This window comes from Salvelinus sp. IW2-2015, linkage group LG20 (assembly GCF_002910315.2).
Source record: "Salvelinus sp. IW2-2015 linkage group LG20, ASM291031v2, whole genome shotgun sequence".
NCBI lineage: Eukaryota > Metazoa > Chordata > Actinopteri > Salmoniformes > Salmonidae > Salvelinus > Salvelinus sp. IW2-2015.
Window position 1 is genome coordinate 37,622,742 of NC_036860.1, and position 16,394 is coordinate 37,639,135.

The window sequence follows — 16,394 nt, forward strand, 5'->3', positions numbered from 1 at the left end:
TATGGAGAGTGAATTAAACTGTTTCTTTGTCATCTTGCTAGGTGTGGCCACCTGGCTGGTATCAACAAGGGCTTTCTACAAAATAGGAACATTAGTGCAGATAGCTTGGAATCTAGACCATAAGCAATATGCACGGATATGCATTGCCAAACAACGCTACTGCCACTTTCTGGTATGGAGTATTTTAACAACGCTGAGTGGCTGATGACTTCAAAGGTGTTTGCTGTGTAAACACAAAAGAGATTGACTGCCGACACTCTGTTCAGAGGTGCTAAGTACTGTTGGCAGGCAAATGATTGACAATCCTACCGGTGTGGCTGAGCTTTTAGGCTTGTCACACCTCTTTGTGCATACTTAACTCTTGTCATGGATGCAGCTTGAAATATCTGCTTTGTCATATCACAGCAGGCAAGATGGCAAAGTCTGTAGGGTATTATAATTCCATGATGCCACACTGTGTGGCTCACACGCAATTTAGAGAGACCACAAATCTTAGCAGCCCATCTGAGAGTGCTCTAAAGATTCTATCAGTGTCTAACAGTTCCTGTGATTTTGCTAAAGTGTGATTCAGCTTCAAATGTTTTTCAAATGTCTCCCTCAAAACTGGGCTACTTCAGTCCATCCACAAGTGTCGCAGTGTGCATTTCTCTCACACTTGTGGTTTGTATAATGAACATTTGCAAGGCAATCAGAGCCCCAGGTTCTGTGGAATTCAGAGCATTTGGCCCATTCAAAAGAAGCACTCTGTACACAAATCCACTGCAAATCCACTGTTTTCCCTTGAATTTCCTGTGACTACAAGGACACTGTACAGCTCATTTCACTCCAAATCCCCGTCATCCGTGGCTATTCATATTCACCAGAAGTTTTCCCCTAAACAGGAATTGCAACAGACCTTCCATTTCCTGCTGTGGCTGCTCCTACCCCTGTTTACCATTGAAGCGAGAGTTCCAGGAGCCCCCGGGACAGTGTGCTTGGTATGATGCACTGGTTGGAAAGCAAACCTGACAGTGTTTCCCATGACTGACAAACAACACTTGAAGAGCACTTTGGATATGGAAAGATGTTGTTTCCCTCATCGATCAACACACAATACCCCCTAATGAGAAAGCAAAATCAGTTTTTTAGAAAACTGAAATATCACATTTACATAAGTATTCAGACCCTTTAATAAGTACTTTGTTGAAGCACCTTTGGCAGTGATTACAGCCTTGAGTCTTCTTGGGTATGACGCTATAAGATTGGCACATCTGTATTTGGGGAGTTCTCCCATTCTTCTCTGCAGATCCTCTCAAGGTCTGTCAGGTTGCATGGGGAGCGTCGCTTCAAAATTATTTTCAGGTCTCTCAAGAAATGTTTGATCGATTTCAAGTCCGGGCTCTGGCTGGAGGACATTAAGGACATTAAGAGACTTCTCCAACTCCTGCGTTGTCTTGGCTGTGTGCTTAGGTTCATTGTCCTGTTAGAAGGTGAACCTTCACCCCAGTCTGAGGCCTAGCAACAGTGGGTTAACTGCCTTGTTCAGGGGTAGAACGACAGATTTGTACCTTGTCAGCTCGGGGATTCAATCTTGCAACCTTTCGGTTACTAGTCCAACGCTCTAACCACTAGGCTACGCTGCCGCCCCTGACTAGTCTCCCAGTCTCTGCTGCTGAAAAACATCCCCACAGCATGATGCTGCCACCAACATGCTTCACCGTAGGGATGGTGCCAGGTTTTCCCCCAGACGTGATGCTTGGCATTGAGGCCAAAGAGTTCAATCTTGGTTTCATCAGATCAGAGAATCTTGTTTCTCATGGTCAGAGAGTCCTTTAGGTGCCTTTTACTGATCGTGCTGTCATGTGCATTTTACTGAGGAGTAGCTTCCATCTGACCCCTCTACCATAAAGGCCTGATTGGTGGAGTGCTGCAAAGATGGTTGTCCTTCTGGAAGGTTCTCTCATCTCCACAGAGGAACTCTGGAGTTCTGTCAGGGTGACCATTGGGTTCTTGGTCACCTCCCTGACCAAGGCCCTTCTCCCCCGATTGCTCAGTTTGGCCGGGCTGCCAGCTCTAGGAAGAGTCTTGGTGGTTCCAAACATCTTCCATTTAAGAATGATGGATGCCACTGTGTTCTTGGGGACCTTCAATGCTGCAGACATTTTTTAGTACCCTCAACACAATCCTGTCTCGGAGCTCTACGGACAATTCCTTTGACCTCATGGCTTGTTTTTTTGCTCTGACATACACTGTCAACTGTGGGACCTTATGTATACAGGTGTGTGCCTTTTCAAATCAATTGAATTTACCCCAGGTGGACTCCAATCAAGTTGTAGAAACATCTCAAGGATGATCAATGGAAACAAGATGCACCTGAGCTCAATTTTGAGTCTCATAGCAAAGGGCCTGAATACTTATGTAAATAAAGTATTTTCTGTTTTTATATTTTATAAATTTGCAAACATTTCAAAAAAACTGTTTTCGCTTTCTTATTACGGTATTGTGTGTAGATTAATTTAATTAATTTTAGAACAAGGCTGTAACATAGCAAAATGTGGAAAAAGTAAAGTGGTCTGAATACTTTCCGAATGAACTGAATATTATACAAACGTGAAAAAATTTGATTTATTATGCCAGCATAAGAATCCTGGCTTATTTTCCATCAAGTCAACCTGCAAGAATCGATCAGATAGATTTGTCTTGGGGGGAAAAGGGCTTGAGTGTTACTCTTTTCCTTCACTGCCATTTGTGGTAAGATGAGGTGCTCAAGGAGTCACTGAGTGTTTTTAAAATGTAGCAGTGACAGTGTCCAGATTTCTGTAATTTAATTTTCACAGTTCGGCTAATACCCCATGTCAAATCCTATGGCGCCAGTAGAGGATAGCAATTCCGCCAGTCAGAAGGCTTAGAACATTCTCCAGAAGGAGCTAGCTAGTGATATGTGGGCTATTTACACAAGCATCCATCTTATTATGTCATCAAATCAAATCAAATTGTATTAGTCACATGCGCCGAATACAACAGGTACAACCTTACAGTGAAATGCTTACTTACGAGCCCCTAACCAACAATGCAGTTTTTTTTAAAGGGTAAAAAAAAAAAATGTTACAAGTAATTAAAGAGCAGCAGTAAAATAACAATAGCGAGACTATTCACAGGGGGGGTACCAGTACAGAGTCAATGTGCAGGGGCACCAATTACTTGAGGTACTATGTACATGTAGGTAGAGTTATTAAAGTGACTATGCATAGATGATAACAACAGAGAGTAGCAGCGGTGTAAAAGAGATGGGCGGGGGTGTCACGGCCGTCAAAAGGAGTAGACCAAGGCGCAGCGTGGTATGCGTGCATTCTTCTTTATTCTAAGAATGAACACTGAACAAAACTAACAAAATAACAAAACGAACCGTGACGCTATACAAATGAGTGCTGAACAGGCAACTACACATAGACAAGAACCCACAAATACCCAAGGGAAAATGGCTACCTAAATATGGTCCCCAATCAGAGACAACGATAAACAGCTGCCTCTGATTGGGAACCATATCAGGCCACCATAGACATATATATACCTAGACCTACAAAACCCCTAGATATACAAAAACCCTAGACATACAAAAACCCTAGACAAGACAAAACTAGCATACCCACCCTAGTCACACCCTGACCTAACCAAAATAATAAAGAAAACATAGATAACTAAGGTCAGGGCGTGACAGGGGGGATTGCAAATAGTCTGGGTAGCCATTTGATTAGATGTTCAGGAGTCTTATGGCTTGGGGGTAGAAGCTGTTTAGAAGCCTCTTGGACCTAGACTTGGCGCTCCGGTACCGCTTGTCGTGCGGTAGCAGAGAGAACAGTCTATGACTACTGTGGCTGGAGTTTTTGACAATTTTTACTGACACTGCCTGTTGTAGAGGTCCTGGATGGCAGGAAGCTTGGCCCCAGTGATGTACTGGGCCGTACGCACTACCCTCTGTAGTGTTTTGTGGTTGGAGACCGAGCAGTTGCCATACCAGGCAGTGATGCAACCAGTCAGGATGCTCTCGATGGTGCAGCTGTAGAACCTTTTGAGGATCTGAGGACCCATGCCAAATCTTTATAGTCTCCTGAGAGGGAATAGGTTTTGTCATGCCCTCTTCCCGACTGTCTTGGCGTGCTTGGACTATGTTAGTTTGTTGGTGATGTGGACACCAAGGAACTTGAAGCTCTCAATCTGCTCCACTACAGCCCCGTCGATGAGAATGGAGGTGTGCTCTGTCCTCTTTTTCCTGTAGTCCACAATCATCTCCATTGTCTTGATCACGTTGAGGGAGAGGTTGTTGTCCTGGCACCACACAGCCAGGTCTCTGACCTCCTTCCTATAGGCTGTCTTGTCGTTGTCGGTGATCAGGCCTACCACTTTCGTGTCATCGGCAAACTTGATGATGGTGTTGGAGTTGTGCCTGGCCGTGCAGTCATGAGTGAACAAGGAGTACAGGAGGGGACTGAGCACATACCCCTGAGGGGCCCTTGTGTTGAGGATCAGCGTGGCGGATGTGTTGCTATCTACCCTTACTACCTGGGGGCAGCCCGTCAGGAAGTCCAGGATCCAGTTGCAGAGGGAGGTGTTTAGTCCCAGGGTCCTTAGCTTATTGATGAGCTTTGAGGGCACTATGGTGTTGAACGCTGAGCTGTAATCAATGAATAGCATTCTCACAAAGGTGTTCCTTTTGTCCAGGTGGGAAACGGCAGTGTGAAGTGCAATAGAGATTGCATCTTCTGTGGATCTGTTAGGGCGGTATGCAAATTGGAGTGGGTCTAGGGTTTCTGGGATAATGGCGTTGATGTGAGCCATGACCAGCCTCTCAAAGCACTTCATGGCTACAGACGTGAGTGCCACGAGTCGGCAGTTATTTAGGCAGGTTACCTTAGTGTTCTTGGGCACAGGGACTATGGTGGTCTGCTTAAAACATGTTGGTATTACAGACTTGGACAGGGAGAGGTTGAAAATGTCAGTAAAGACACTTGCCAGTTGGTCAGCGCATGCTCGCAGTACACGTCCTGGTAATCTGTCTGGCTCTGCGGCCTTGTGATTTTCGACCGTTTAAAGGTCTTACTCACATCGGCTGCGGAGAGCGTGATCACAGTCTTCCCGGAACAGCTGGTGCTCTTACGCATGTTTCAGTGTTATTTGCCTCGAAGCAAACATAGAAGTAGTTTAGCTCGTCTGGTAGGATCGTGTCACTGGGCAGCTCTCGGCTGTGCTTCCCTTTGTAGTCTGTAATGGTTTCACAAGCCCTGCCACATCCGACGAAGGTCAGAGCCGGTGTAGTACGATTCGATCTTAGTCCTGTATTGACACTTTGCCTGTTTGATGGTTCGTCGGAGGGCATAGCGGGATTTATTTTAAGCTTTCGGGTTAGAGTCCCGCTGCTTAAAAGCGGCAGCTCTAGCCTTTAGCTCAGTACGGATGTTGCCTGTAATCCATGGCTTCTGGTTGTGGTATGTACGTACGGTCACTGTGGGGACGACATCATCGATGCACTTATTGATGAAGCTAATGTGGTGTACTCCTTAATGCCATCAGAGGAATCCCGGAACATATTCCAGTCTGTGCTAGCAAAACAGTCCTGTAGCTTAGCATCTGCTTCATCTGACTACTTTTTTATTGATCGAGTCACTGATGCTTCCTGCTGTCATTTTTTTGTAAGCAGGAATCAGGAGGATAGAATTATGGTCAGATTTGCCAAATGGAGGGCGATGAAGAGCTTTGTATGCGTCTCTGTGTGTGGAGTAAAGGTGTTCCAGAGTTTTTTTCCCTCTGGTTGCACATTTAACATGTTGATAGAAATTTGGTAAGATAGATTTAAGTTTCCCTGCTTTAAAGTCCCCGGCTACTAGGAGTGCCGCCTCTGGGTGAGCGTTTTCCTGTTTGCTTATGGTGGAATACAGCTCATTCAGTCCGGTCTTAGTGCTATCATCAGTCTGTGGTGGTCTGTAGACAGCTACATACCACCACAGACTGGGTGATTGCCCCCGGAGACCCCAACGCGTTACTGAATTGGAGCGCTTCTCACCAGTGGATCATAGGGGCTGTGGAGCCATCCACTACAATGAGCTCAACTACCATCACATGTCAGCCAACTATGCATATGTGTGCTTTATTAAACTGTAATGGCATCTGCAGGAAGGACAATGGGAGGGGAGCACACCCAGACACCCTAGTGATGTTTACTTACAGACAGTGTAAATGAGAATGTGTGTGTGAATGTCTCAACTAACTACTGGCATGTAACACTTTGTACATTTATTTTCGATTAAACGTCTTGGTCAAGTCGAATATAACTGCAACTACAACCATTACTGAAATCCCGACCATGGCTCTAGCTAAGTATTTCTGATCCAGTCCCTTGGGAGAATTCCATGGCCTCTCTCGGTGAGATGCGACCACTTTGGAAACATCGCTCTAATTCATTTGCTGCAGCAGCGAGGAAGGTTTCAAATGTCATGTCTTGCTCTGAATTGGACACACCCACGTCCATTCCCAAATGAGTAACGATTTTATCTCTGTTTAAGAATGAATGCCACACCTGATGATTTCAGACGGAGGGCTATGTACCATGAATGACAATGTTTTGGAACTGTGCAAGACTGCGGGTTCAAATAGGAAAATAACAAACTGCCCTAGTAATTTAACATTACATTCAGGAATAGTTGTTCTAGTGAGGAATAAGACAGAAATATAGAAAGAGGTGCATTTGAATGTACAAGTGTGTGAGAGATGTGTTTACTGTGTGTGTGTGTGTGTGCACGTGTGTGTGCACGTGCGTGTGCGCGTGTGTGTGCGTGCAACAGAGAGACCGAGATTTGTTTTCAAATTAAAATTTGAGTGCCTTCATAGTATTTCGAATAGGTTGATCCTGCTGCTCACTGAACATGTCCTGTATGGCAAGCAGGAATTCCCTGTTCAGGTTCATTGGTATAGAAAAACATCCTATAAAAAAAGAATGGAATGTGAACAAAGCCAATTGTAAATAACTATCCTACGTTTAGTTTACATTCACATGACCTCCATAGGATCGAAGGAGAACGTGGGGGAAAAATGAAAGGCTTTCGAAAGCCATTGGAAGCCACGCAGACAATAATGCAGAGAGTCATGGGAGGCTACTAAAGCGGCTCATGCATTGGCCATATCCTATATCATGTGCCATAGGATGAGGCATCAAAGCAATCATAGAAATTTGAAGAGAACATAATGTATACCTATTTAAGTTTGAATGCAATATCTGGAAGAGGAAATATCAACTACATGTAACACACAGATATATTTAGCAAAACTGTGTGGCTGTATTCGATAGTTGCCACATTGTTGAACCAAATACCTTCTCATTGAGTCGGACGATCTGGTCCATTTTTTCTTTATCTTGTAAAAGCTCCTGCAATTCACTCATGTTTAGAGCCCTATACCCGTCTGGGGTAGAGTTTGTGTCCTTAAAATTGGACATTGTATTTCCTTCACAAGCAATTCAGACGAGTTCGTTTGCAAGCCCATCTGGTTCCATGTCGTTCGCAGTGAATAGCACAGCCACAAGCGCCTAGTGAAATGGGTTAAAGCTTATGTTGGCGGAGTCAATACAAGATGCAGTGACACATACTTACCACGATTGCATTGTAGCTAATGTAATGCTACCGACAACCACGAGAAGGTCGTCACTAGTTACCACAGCCACGAAGTCATAAACGCCGCCTATTTCTACAATTCCACTTCTTAAAATGTGATTTTAAACCTAACCCTAACCGTTACCACAAATTTAACCACACTGCTAACGTTTGGCCTAACCGTAACCCTACATTAAGCCTAAAAATATTTGTTTTGTTTTCATACACTTTTACGATATAGCCATATTTTGACTTTGTGGCTGTGGTAACTAGTGGAAACCCCACGGGAAGGCATGGTCGTGGTATAAAACGTTTAGAAGCAGGTTATAAAAGTAATACAGCTCTGCCAGGATTTTGTTTGGCAATGTTTGATTCTTGCCTACGTACAACCTGTATTTCCTACATTTGCACAATTATTTGTAATGTAGGCGAGTGTGCATGTACACTGGGAACTGGAATGCTGAAACCATTTTCACTTCGCTGACTGTTATAACATCAAATGTTGTTCTATCTGTGGTTACTTTGTATCATTTTATAGCAACTACCGGTATGTTATGTATCAACTTTTGAGGCAACTTTCGTTTCAGTGGATTTAAAAACTATTTGTACGCCTTTAGTTTGCCCCTGGGTCTGATTGGCTGATCGAGTTGTATGTATTCTGAAGTTCGTGTTCATTGGTACGTTTCTGACAACGTCATTTTCAGACGACGGGAAAATGGCGGCGTTTGCTGGCGAGCGATGGAGAAGCGAGCTACCAAGTCATTATATATTTTTTAAATTACGAGAGAAACTTGATTTGGAACCTAAAGCGAATTGCAGGAAAACTGCAAAGAATCTGACATTTTGCCTCAATGGTGACATATTCGTGTGGAACGACGCAGACAGTGTTTTTTACACGACCAACCTGAGGCAGCTGAATTCGGAGGACAGCATTGAGAGTGTGAAATATCAGGTGAGCACGTTATTCTCGATGGATAACGATTTTAAAAGGTGGCCTGTTCATCTTTTTAACGTATTATATGAGCTAAAATAGTATCTGCGATGTAATTTCAACCAGCTGCCACTCCGATTCATTCTTGGCGCAACATGCAATTGTATTTCACATTGACCTCATCCAGAACAACCCATAATAACCCCTCTACTGTCCCCCTAGTCGCTTGTAGAGATATGGGAGGATTGGACAGGTGTAAGCAATATGGAATATATTCCACTATTGTTAGCTACAGATTGTAAATTACGCCAGGCGCGATAGCTATGTTTCCAGTACTGGGCGTTACAGGTTAGTTTATGCACCCATTTGGGTTCCTGAGGACCGAGTTTGGGAAACGTTGGCCTATGCATAGGCTATAGACATTCATTCTTGTTATTTTTATTTTTGAAAGCTACAACTTTTGGACAACACCCTCGCAGGCTAGAATATTTGGGAAATAGGCTACTGTTCATAACTTTAACTTGTCTTAAAGCTTTTAGTAGGAGGATAGATTATTGGCCATTTGGTTTTCAACCTAGCATGGATGGATTTTCCAGGCATACATGGATAATTTCTTTCTTAATAGGATAATTATATTTTTCTACAGGCTATTGATATTGTTGGTTCTCTCATTATTAGTCCTCTGGCTACCTTACGTTTTTAGGCTATTCTAATAACTTTTTGAGAACTCCATTACATTGTTTGATTGTAATGGAGAAAGAGATGCATAAAATGATGATGCGTGGCCTTCAGTCATATGGAAACATGACCGAATACAAACAGTATAGCTATTCCCTCCGCAAGGCAATGAAACAAGCTAAGCGTCAGTATAGAGACAAAGTAGAGTCGCAATTCAACGGCTCAGACACGAGCGGTATGTGGCAGGGTCTACAGTCAATCATGGACTACAAAAAGAAAACCAGCCCCGTCGCGGACCCCGATGTCTTGCTCCCAGACAAACTAAACAACTTTGCTCGCTTTGAGGACAGTACTCTGCCACCGACACGGCCCTCTACCAAAACCTGCGGGCTCTCCTTCACCGCAGCCAACGTGAGTAAAACATTTAAACGTGTTAACCCTCGCAAGGCTGCCGGCCCAGGCGGCATCCCTAGCCGCGTCCTCAGAGCATGCGCAGACCAGCTGGCTGGTGTGTTTACGGACGTATTCAATCAATCCCTATCCCAGTCTGCTGTTCCCACACGCTTCAAGAGGGCCACCATTGTGGTGGAAAGCTAAGGTAACTGAGCTAAACGACTATCGCCCATAGCACTCACTTCCGTCATCATGAAGTGCTTTGAGAGATTAGTTAAGGATCATATCATCTCCACCCTATCTGACACCCTAGCCCCACTTCAATTTGCTTACCGCCCCAATAGGTCCACAGACGACGCAATCACACTGCACACTGCCCTAACCCATCTGGACAAGAGGAATACCTATGTAAGAATGCTGTTCATCAACTACAGCTCAGCATTTAACACCATAGTACCCTCCAAACTCGTCATTAAGCTCGAGACCCTGGGTCTCGACCCCGCCCTGTGCAACTGGGTCCTGGACTTTCTGACGGGACGCCCCCAGGTGGTGAGGGTAGGAAACAATATCTCCACCCCGCTGATCCTCAACACTGGGGCCCCACAAGGGTGCGTTCTCAGCCCTCTCCTGTACTCCCTATTCACCCATGACTGTGTGGCCATGCACGCCTCCAACTCAATCATCAAGTTTGCAGACGACACTACAGTGGTAGGCTTGATTACCAACAACGATGAGACTGACTACAGGGAGGAGGTGAGGGCCCTTGGTGTGTGGTGTCAGAAAATAACCTCACACTCAACATCAACAAAACAAAGGAGATGATCGTGGACTTCAGGACACAGCAGAGGGAGCACTCCCCTATCCACATCGATGGGACAGTAGTGGAGAAGGTGGAAAGTTTTAAGTTCCTCGGCGTACACATCACGGACAAACTGGAATGGTCCACCCACACAGACAACGTTGTGAAGAAGGCGTAACAGCGCCTCTTCAATTTGGCTTGTCATCAAAACCACTCACAAACTTTTACAGATGCACAAACGAGAGCATCCTTTCGGGCTGTATCACCGCCTGGTACGGCAACTGCTCCATCCACAACCGTAAGGTTCTCCAGAGGGTAGTGAGGTATGCACAACGCATCACCGGGGGCAAACTACCTGCCCTCCAGGACACCTACACCACCCGATGTCACACGAAGGCCAAAAAGATCATCAACAACCACCCGAGCCACTGCCTGTTCACCCCGCAATCATCCAGAAGGCGAGGTCAGTACAGGTGCATCAAAGCTGGGACCGAGAGACTGAAAAACAGCTTCTATCTCAAGGCCATCAGACTGTTAAACAGCCATCACCAACATTGAGTGGCTGCTGCCAACATACTGACTGAAATCTCTAGCCACTTTAATAATTAAAAATTGGATGTAAAAAATGTGTCACTTATAACAATGGCACTTTATATAATGTTTACATACCCTACATTACTCATCTCATATGTATATACTGTACTCTATACCATCTACTGCATCTTGCCTATGCTGTTTGGCCATCGCTCATCCATATATTATATGTACATATTCATTAATTTACACTTGTGTGTGAAAGGTAGTTGTTGTGAAATTGTTAGATTATTTGTTAGATGTTACTGCATGGTCGGAACTAGAAGCACAAGCATTTCTCTACACTCGCATTAACATCTGCTAACCATGTGTATGTGACCAATAAAATTTGATTTGATGTTTTTTAATTTTTATAAACAGCTAGACAAGATAGTTAAGGAGTGTCTGTTATAATACATACATACACACTGCTGTTCAAAAGTTTGGGGTCACTTAGAAATGTCCTTGTTTTTGAAAGAAAAGCACAAAAAAAAGTCCATTTAAAATACATCAAATTGATCAGAAATACAGTGTAGACATTGTTAATGTTGTAAATGACTATTGTAGCTGGAAACGGCTGAACTGTTGTACTAATTAAAGAAGCAATAAAAAATTGGCCTTAGACCAGTTGAGTATCTGGAGCATCAGCATTTGTGGGTTCGATTACAGGCTCAAAATGACCAGAAACAAGGACTTCCTTCTGAAACTCGTTAGTCTATTCTTGTTCTGAGAAATTAAGGCTAGTCCATGCGAGAAATTGCCAAGAAACTGACGATCTTGTACATTGCTGTGTACTACTCCCTTCACAGAACAGCGCTAAGCAGAATAGAAAGAGGAGTGGGAGGCCCTGGTGCACAACTGAGCAAGAGGACAAGTACATTAGAATGTCTAGCCTCACAAGTCCTCAACTGGCAGCTTCATTAAATAGTACCCTCAAAACACCAGTCTCAACGGCAACAGTGAAGAGGTGACTCCGGGATGTTAGCCTTCTAGGCAGAGTTGCAAAGAAAAAGCCATATCTCAGACTGGCCAATAAAAAGAAAAGATTAAGATGGGAATAAGAACAGACACTGGACAGAGGAAGATTGGATAAAAAGTGTTATGGACAGACAAATCTAAGTTTGAGGTGTTCGGATCAAGAACATTTGTGAGACAGAAAAAATGAAAATATGCTGGAAGAGTGCTTGACGCCATCTGTCAAGCATGGTGGAGGCAATGTGATGGTCTGGGAGGGCTTTGGTGGTGGTAAAGTGGGAGATTTGTACAGGGTAAAAGGGATCTTGAAGGAAGGCTATCACTCCATTTTGCAAAGCCATGCCATACCCTGTGGACGGCGCTTAATTGGAGTTAATTTCTTCCTACAAGAGGACAATGACACAAAGCACAGCTCCAAACTATGCAGTAACTATTTAGGGGAGAAGCAGTCAGCAGGTATTCTGTCTATAATGGAGTGGCCAGCACAGTCACTGGATCTCAATCCTATTGAGCTGTTGTGGGAGCAGCTTGACCGTATGGTACGTAAGAGGTGCCCATCAAGCCAGTCCAACTTGTGGGAGGTGCTTCAGGAAGCATGGGGTGAAATCTTTTCAGATTACCTCAACAATTGACAACTAGAATGCCAAAGGTCTGCAAGGCTATAATTGCTGCAAATGGAGGATTATTTGACGAAAGCAAAGTTTGAAGGACACTATTTCAATTAAAAATCATTATTTATAACCTTGTCAACATCTTGACTATTTCCTATTCATTTTGCAACTAATTTCATGTATGTTTTTAATGGAAAACAAATATATAAACCCCGCTCCTCCGCTCTCTCCACTGGCTTCCAGTTGAAGCTCGCATCCGCTACAAGACCATGGTGCTTGCCTACGGAGCTGTGAGGGGAACGGCACCTCCGTACCTTCAGGCTCTGATCAGGCCCTACACCCAAACAAGGGCACTGCGTTCATCCACCTCTGGCCTGCTCGCCTCCCTACCTCTGAGGAAGTACAGTTCCCGCTCAGCCCAGTCAAAACTGTTCGCTGCTCTGGCACCCCAATGGTGGAACAAACTCCCTCACGACGCCAGGTCAGCGGAGTCAATCACCACCTTCCGGAGACACCTGAAACCCCACCTCTTTAAGGAATACCTAGGATAGGATAAAGTAATCCTTCTAACCCCCCCCTCCCCCTTAAAAGAGTTAGATGCACTATTGTAAAGTGGTTGTTCCACTGGATATCATAAGGTGAATGCACCAATTTGTAAGTCGCTCTGGATAAGAGCGTCTGCTAAATGACTTAAATGTAAATGTAAATGTAAATATAAGGTTTAGGGTATAGCCTAATGACTATGCATCTGACAGAGAGAAACAATATTTTTCTTGTTCTGCTTTGGTGGAGTTCTCCGCTCTGTCTGGCCTGCATTCCTCTCTTGCGTTCTGTAGACCATATAACATATTTATTCAAACAGGAATAGGCAAATTACTCGGAATGGCACTTGTGTGCTGCCCTGCTGTGCGCTGCTATTTTAGTTCAAATAGGATGAACCATTATCTGACACATCAAGACGTCGTCACCATCGTCGATGGCTGTCAATAGACAATGCTATTGTAATATCACCCAACCCTGTGAAGTTGAAGACTAACGTCAGTTGACTTTCATTTCTTTCCTCAGACTCTGTTGTGCATCAATCCACCACGGTTTGAAGTATGCCAGGTGTTGCTGAGCCCGACACAGTACCATGTCGCACTCATTGGACAACGGGGTGTCACCGTTCTAGAATTACCACAGCGGTGGGGCAAGAGGTCTGAGTTTGAAGGAGGACGGAGTGAAGTTAACTGCAAGTGAGTATGAAATGTTAGCCCAATACCTCTTCTATCATAAATAACTATCTGACCCATCAAAGCGTTTTTTTCATGTTATGCTGGTCCCTTTAGGGATATATAGAGCACTGTCAGCACTCAGCAGGGTCCCTACTAGTTAGGAAGCACCCGTATCATAGTTTATTTTTCTGTATAACAGAAGCGTGCCGTGGGCTGGAACTAACTCACCCATATAGCCTACTGTAAGAAAGGATCCCCATCCCACACTCGTTGTCTTGAGTTATAGGAACAACTCATTTCAGTCCATATGAAATAAACATTCTTTACACCACTCCAAATCCTGTGTTGACTCTAATCCATGGAGTAGATTAACTAAAGATTCGGTTGTTTTCCCCTCTACCAGGACTATTCCTGTGGCTGAGCGTTTCTTCACCAGCTCAGCCTCAGTGACCCTGCGGCAGGCCGCCTGGTTCCCCAGTGAGACGGAGGAGCCCCACCTAGTGCTACTGACCTCTGACAACACCATCAGGTAAACATGCTCTCTGGACCATTTACAAAGCACAATGTCAATTTATTGTGATGGTGTTCTCTTTAAGAATTTATTTTGTATGTCTCATCAATCAATGGGTTTGTTAGCTATAGGGCCCCTAGTTATCTGCATCACCGTCTCCTGCAGATGATGTATGTGTGTTAGTAGTTTTATACTATTAATTAACTCTTATATTGTATTTTTGTACTCCCTGACGAAGGCCATGCAGCTGAAACGCGTCTGTTGGTTCCATTGAACATGGCATACAAATAAAGGCATTTTAATTAATTATATGTAGAGTGCCTTGGTCCTCCTTTCTTTTTTATAGTTTTATACTGTATTGACCATACTATTGCACTGCATTGACATGGTTTTGGTGTGTATAGGTTCTATGGGTTGAATGAGCCTCAGACTCCAGCTAGAGCGCTATCAGTTTCCCAGTCAGAGGAGGACAGCAGTGTACACACTCGTGGGTGAGTTATTTCACCCTTTGTATTGATCTAATCAAAATGGAATTGACCAACACCCTGCTATGTAGTTTACTAATAAGATCTGTCTCTCACCCCTCCTTAGGCGCTCCTATGCAGCCTCTCTGGGCGAGATCGCTGTGGCTTTTGACTTTGGGCCAGTGGCCGGCGCACCTCAACAGCTCACAGGCCAGCGGTCCAAGGAGAATGTGCTGGTGTACCCCCTCTACATCCTCTACGAGAATGGAGAGACCTATCTGAGTTACACCAGCCTCGCACACAGGTAAGTGGCTTAGCACCCTCAGCGGTAGGAAAGGGGAAAAGCAGAGAAAAGAGACGAAGCCTGAAAACTGGATGTTTCCTGAGTTCCGAACTTGAAAGTGTGATCTTGGGTTTGCTTACATGCATATTTGATGTACAGTACCACTCATTTGTGTTTTTTTTTCTTCTACATTGTAGAATAATAGGGAGACATCAAAACCACAAAATAAAACATATGGAATCATGTAGTAACCAAAAAAGTGTTAAACAAATAAATAAAATATAAATATTAGATTCTTCAAATTAGCCTTGACAGCTTTGCACACTTGGCATTCTCTCAACCAGCTTCATGAGGAATGCTTTTCCAACAGTCTTGGAGTTCCCACGTATGCTGAGCAGTTGTTGGCTGCTTTTCCTTCACTCTACAGTCCAACTCATCCCAAACCATCTCAATTGGGTTGAGGTCGGGTGATTGTGGAGGCCAGGTCATCTGATACAGCACGCCATCACTCTCCCTTAAACAGCCTGGAAGTGTGTTTTGGGGTCATTGTCCTGTTGAAAAACAAATGGTAGTCCCACTAAGCGCAAACCAGATGGGATGGCGTATCGCTGCAGAATGCTGTGTGGCTTGAATTCAAAATATATCACCGACCGTGTCACCAGCAAAGCACCATCACACCTCCATGTTTCACGGTGGGAACCACACATGCAGAGATCATCCGTTCACCTACTCTGCGTCTCACAAAGACTTGGCGGTTGGAACCAGAAATCTTAAATTTGGACTCATCAGACCAAAGGACAGATTTCCACCGGTCTAAAGTCCATTGCTCGTGTTCTTTGGCCCAAGCAAGTCTCTTCTTACTGGTGTCCTTTAGTAGTGCTTTCTTTTCAGCAATTTGACCATGAAGGCCTGATTCACGCAATCTCCTCAGTTGATGTTGAGATGTCTGTTACTTGAACTCTGTGAAGCATTTACTTGGGCTGAAATCTTAGGTGCAGTTAACTCTCATGAACTTGTCCTCTGCAGCAGAGGTAACTCTGGGTCTCCTTTCCTGTGGTGGTCCTCATGAGAGCTAGTTTCATCATAGTGCTTGATGTTTTTTGCGACTGCACTTGATGAAACCTTCGAAGTTATTGAAATGTTCCACATTGACTGACCTTTATGTCTTAAAGTAATAATGGATTGTCGTTTCTCTTTGCTTATTTGAGCTGTTCTTGCCATTAATATTTACCAAATAGGGCTATCTGTATACCACCCCTACCTTCTCACAACACAAATTATTGGCTCAAACGCAGTAAAGAAAGAAATTCCACAAGTGAACTTTTTTAACAAGGCGCAACAGT

At 44.2% G+C, this 16,394-nt stretch overlaps 2 protein-coding genes across 2 annotated transcripts in view; one reads left to right on the plus strand and one right to left on the minus strand.

Moving 5' to 3' along the window:
- Nucleotides 1-7,603, minus strand: part of LOC111981644 (vacuolar protein sorting-associated protein 37D) — a 48,720-nt gene extending 41,117 nt beyond the window's left edge. Inside the window, exon 1 of the mRNA XM_024013023.2 lies at nucleotides 7,343-7,603. Coding sequence (XP_023868791.1) covers nucleotides 7,343-7,465 — 123 coding nt within the window. The 5' untranslated portion in view covers nucleotides 7,466-7,603. The remainder of the gene's footprint in view (nucleotides 1-7,342) is intronic.
- A 373-nt stretch (nucleotides 7,604-7,976) lies between these two features.
- nup88 (nucleoporin 88) overlaps nucleotides 7,977-16,394 on the plus strand; it is a 28,133-nt gene continuing 19,715 nt past the window's right edge. The window contains exons 1-5 of the mRNA XM_024012225.2: nucleotides 7,977-8,571; nucleotides 13,645-13,814; nucleotides 14,197-14,322; nucleotides 14,709-14,795; nucleotides 14,896-15,072. Of these exons, the coding sequence (XP_023867993.1) occupies nucleotides 8,335-8,571; nucleotides 13,645-13,814; nucleotides 14,197-14,322; nucleotides 14,709-14,795; nucleotides 14,896-15,072 (797 nt within the window). The 5' untranslated portion in view covers nucleotides 7,977-8,334. The remainder of the gene's footprint in view (nucleotides 8,572-13,644; nucleotides 13,815-14,196; nucleotides 14,323-14,708; nucleotides 14,796-14,895; nucleotides 15,073-16,394) is intronic.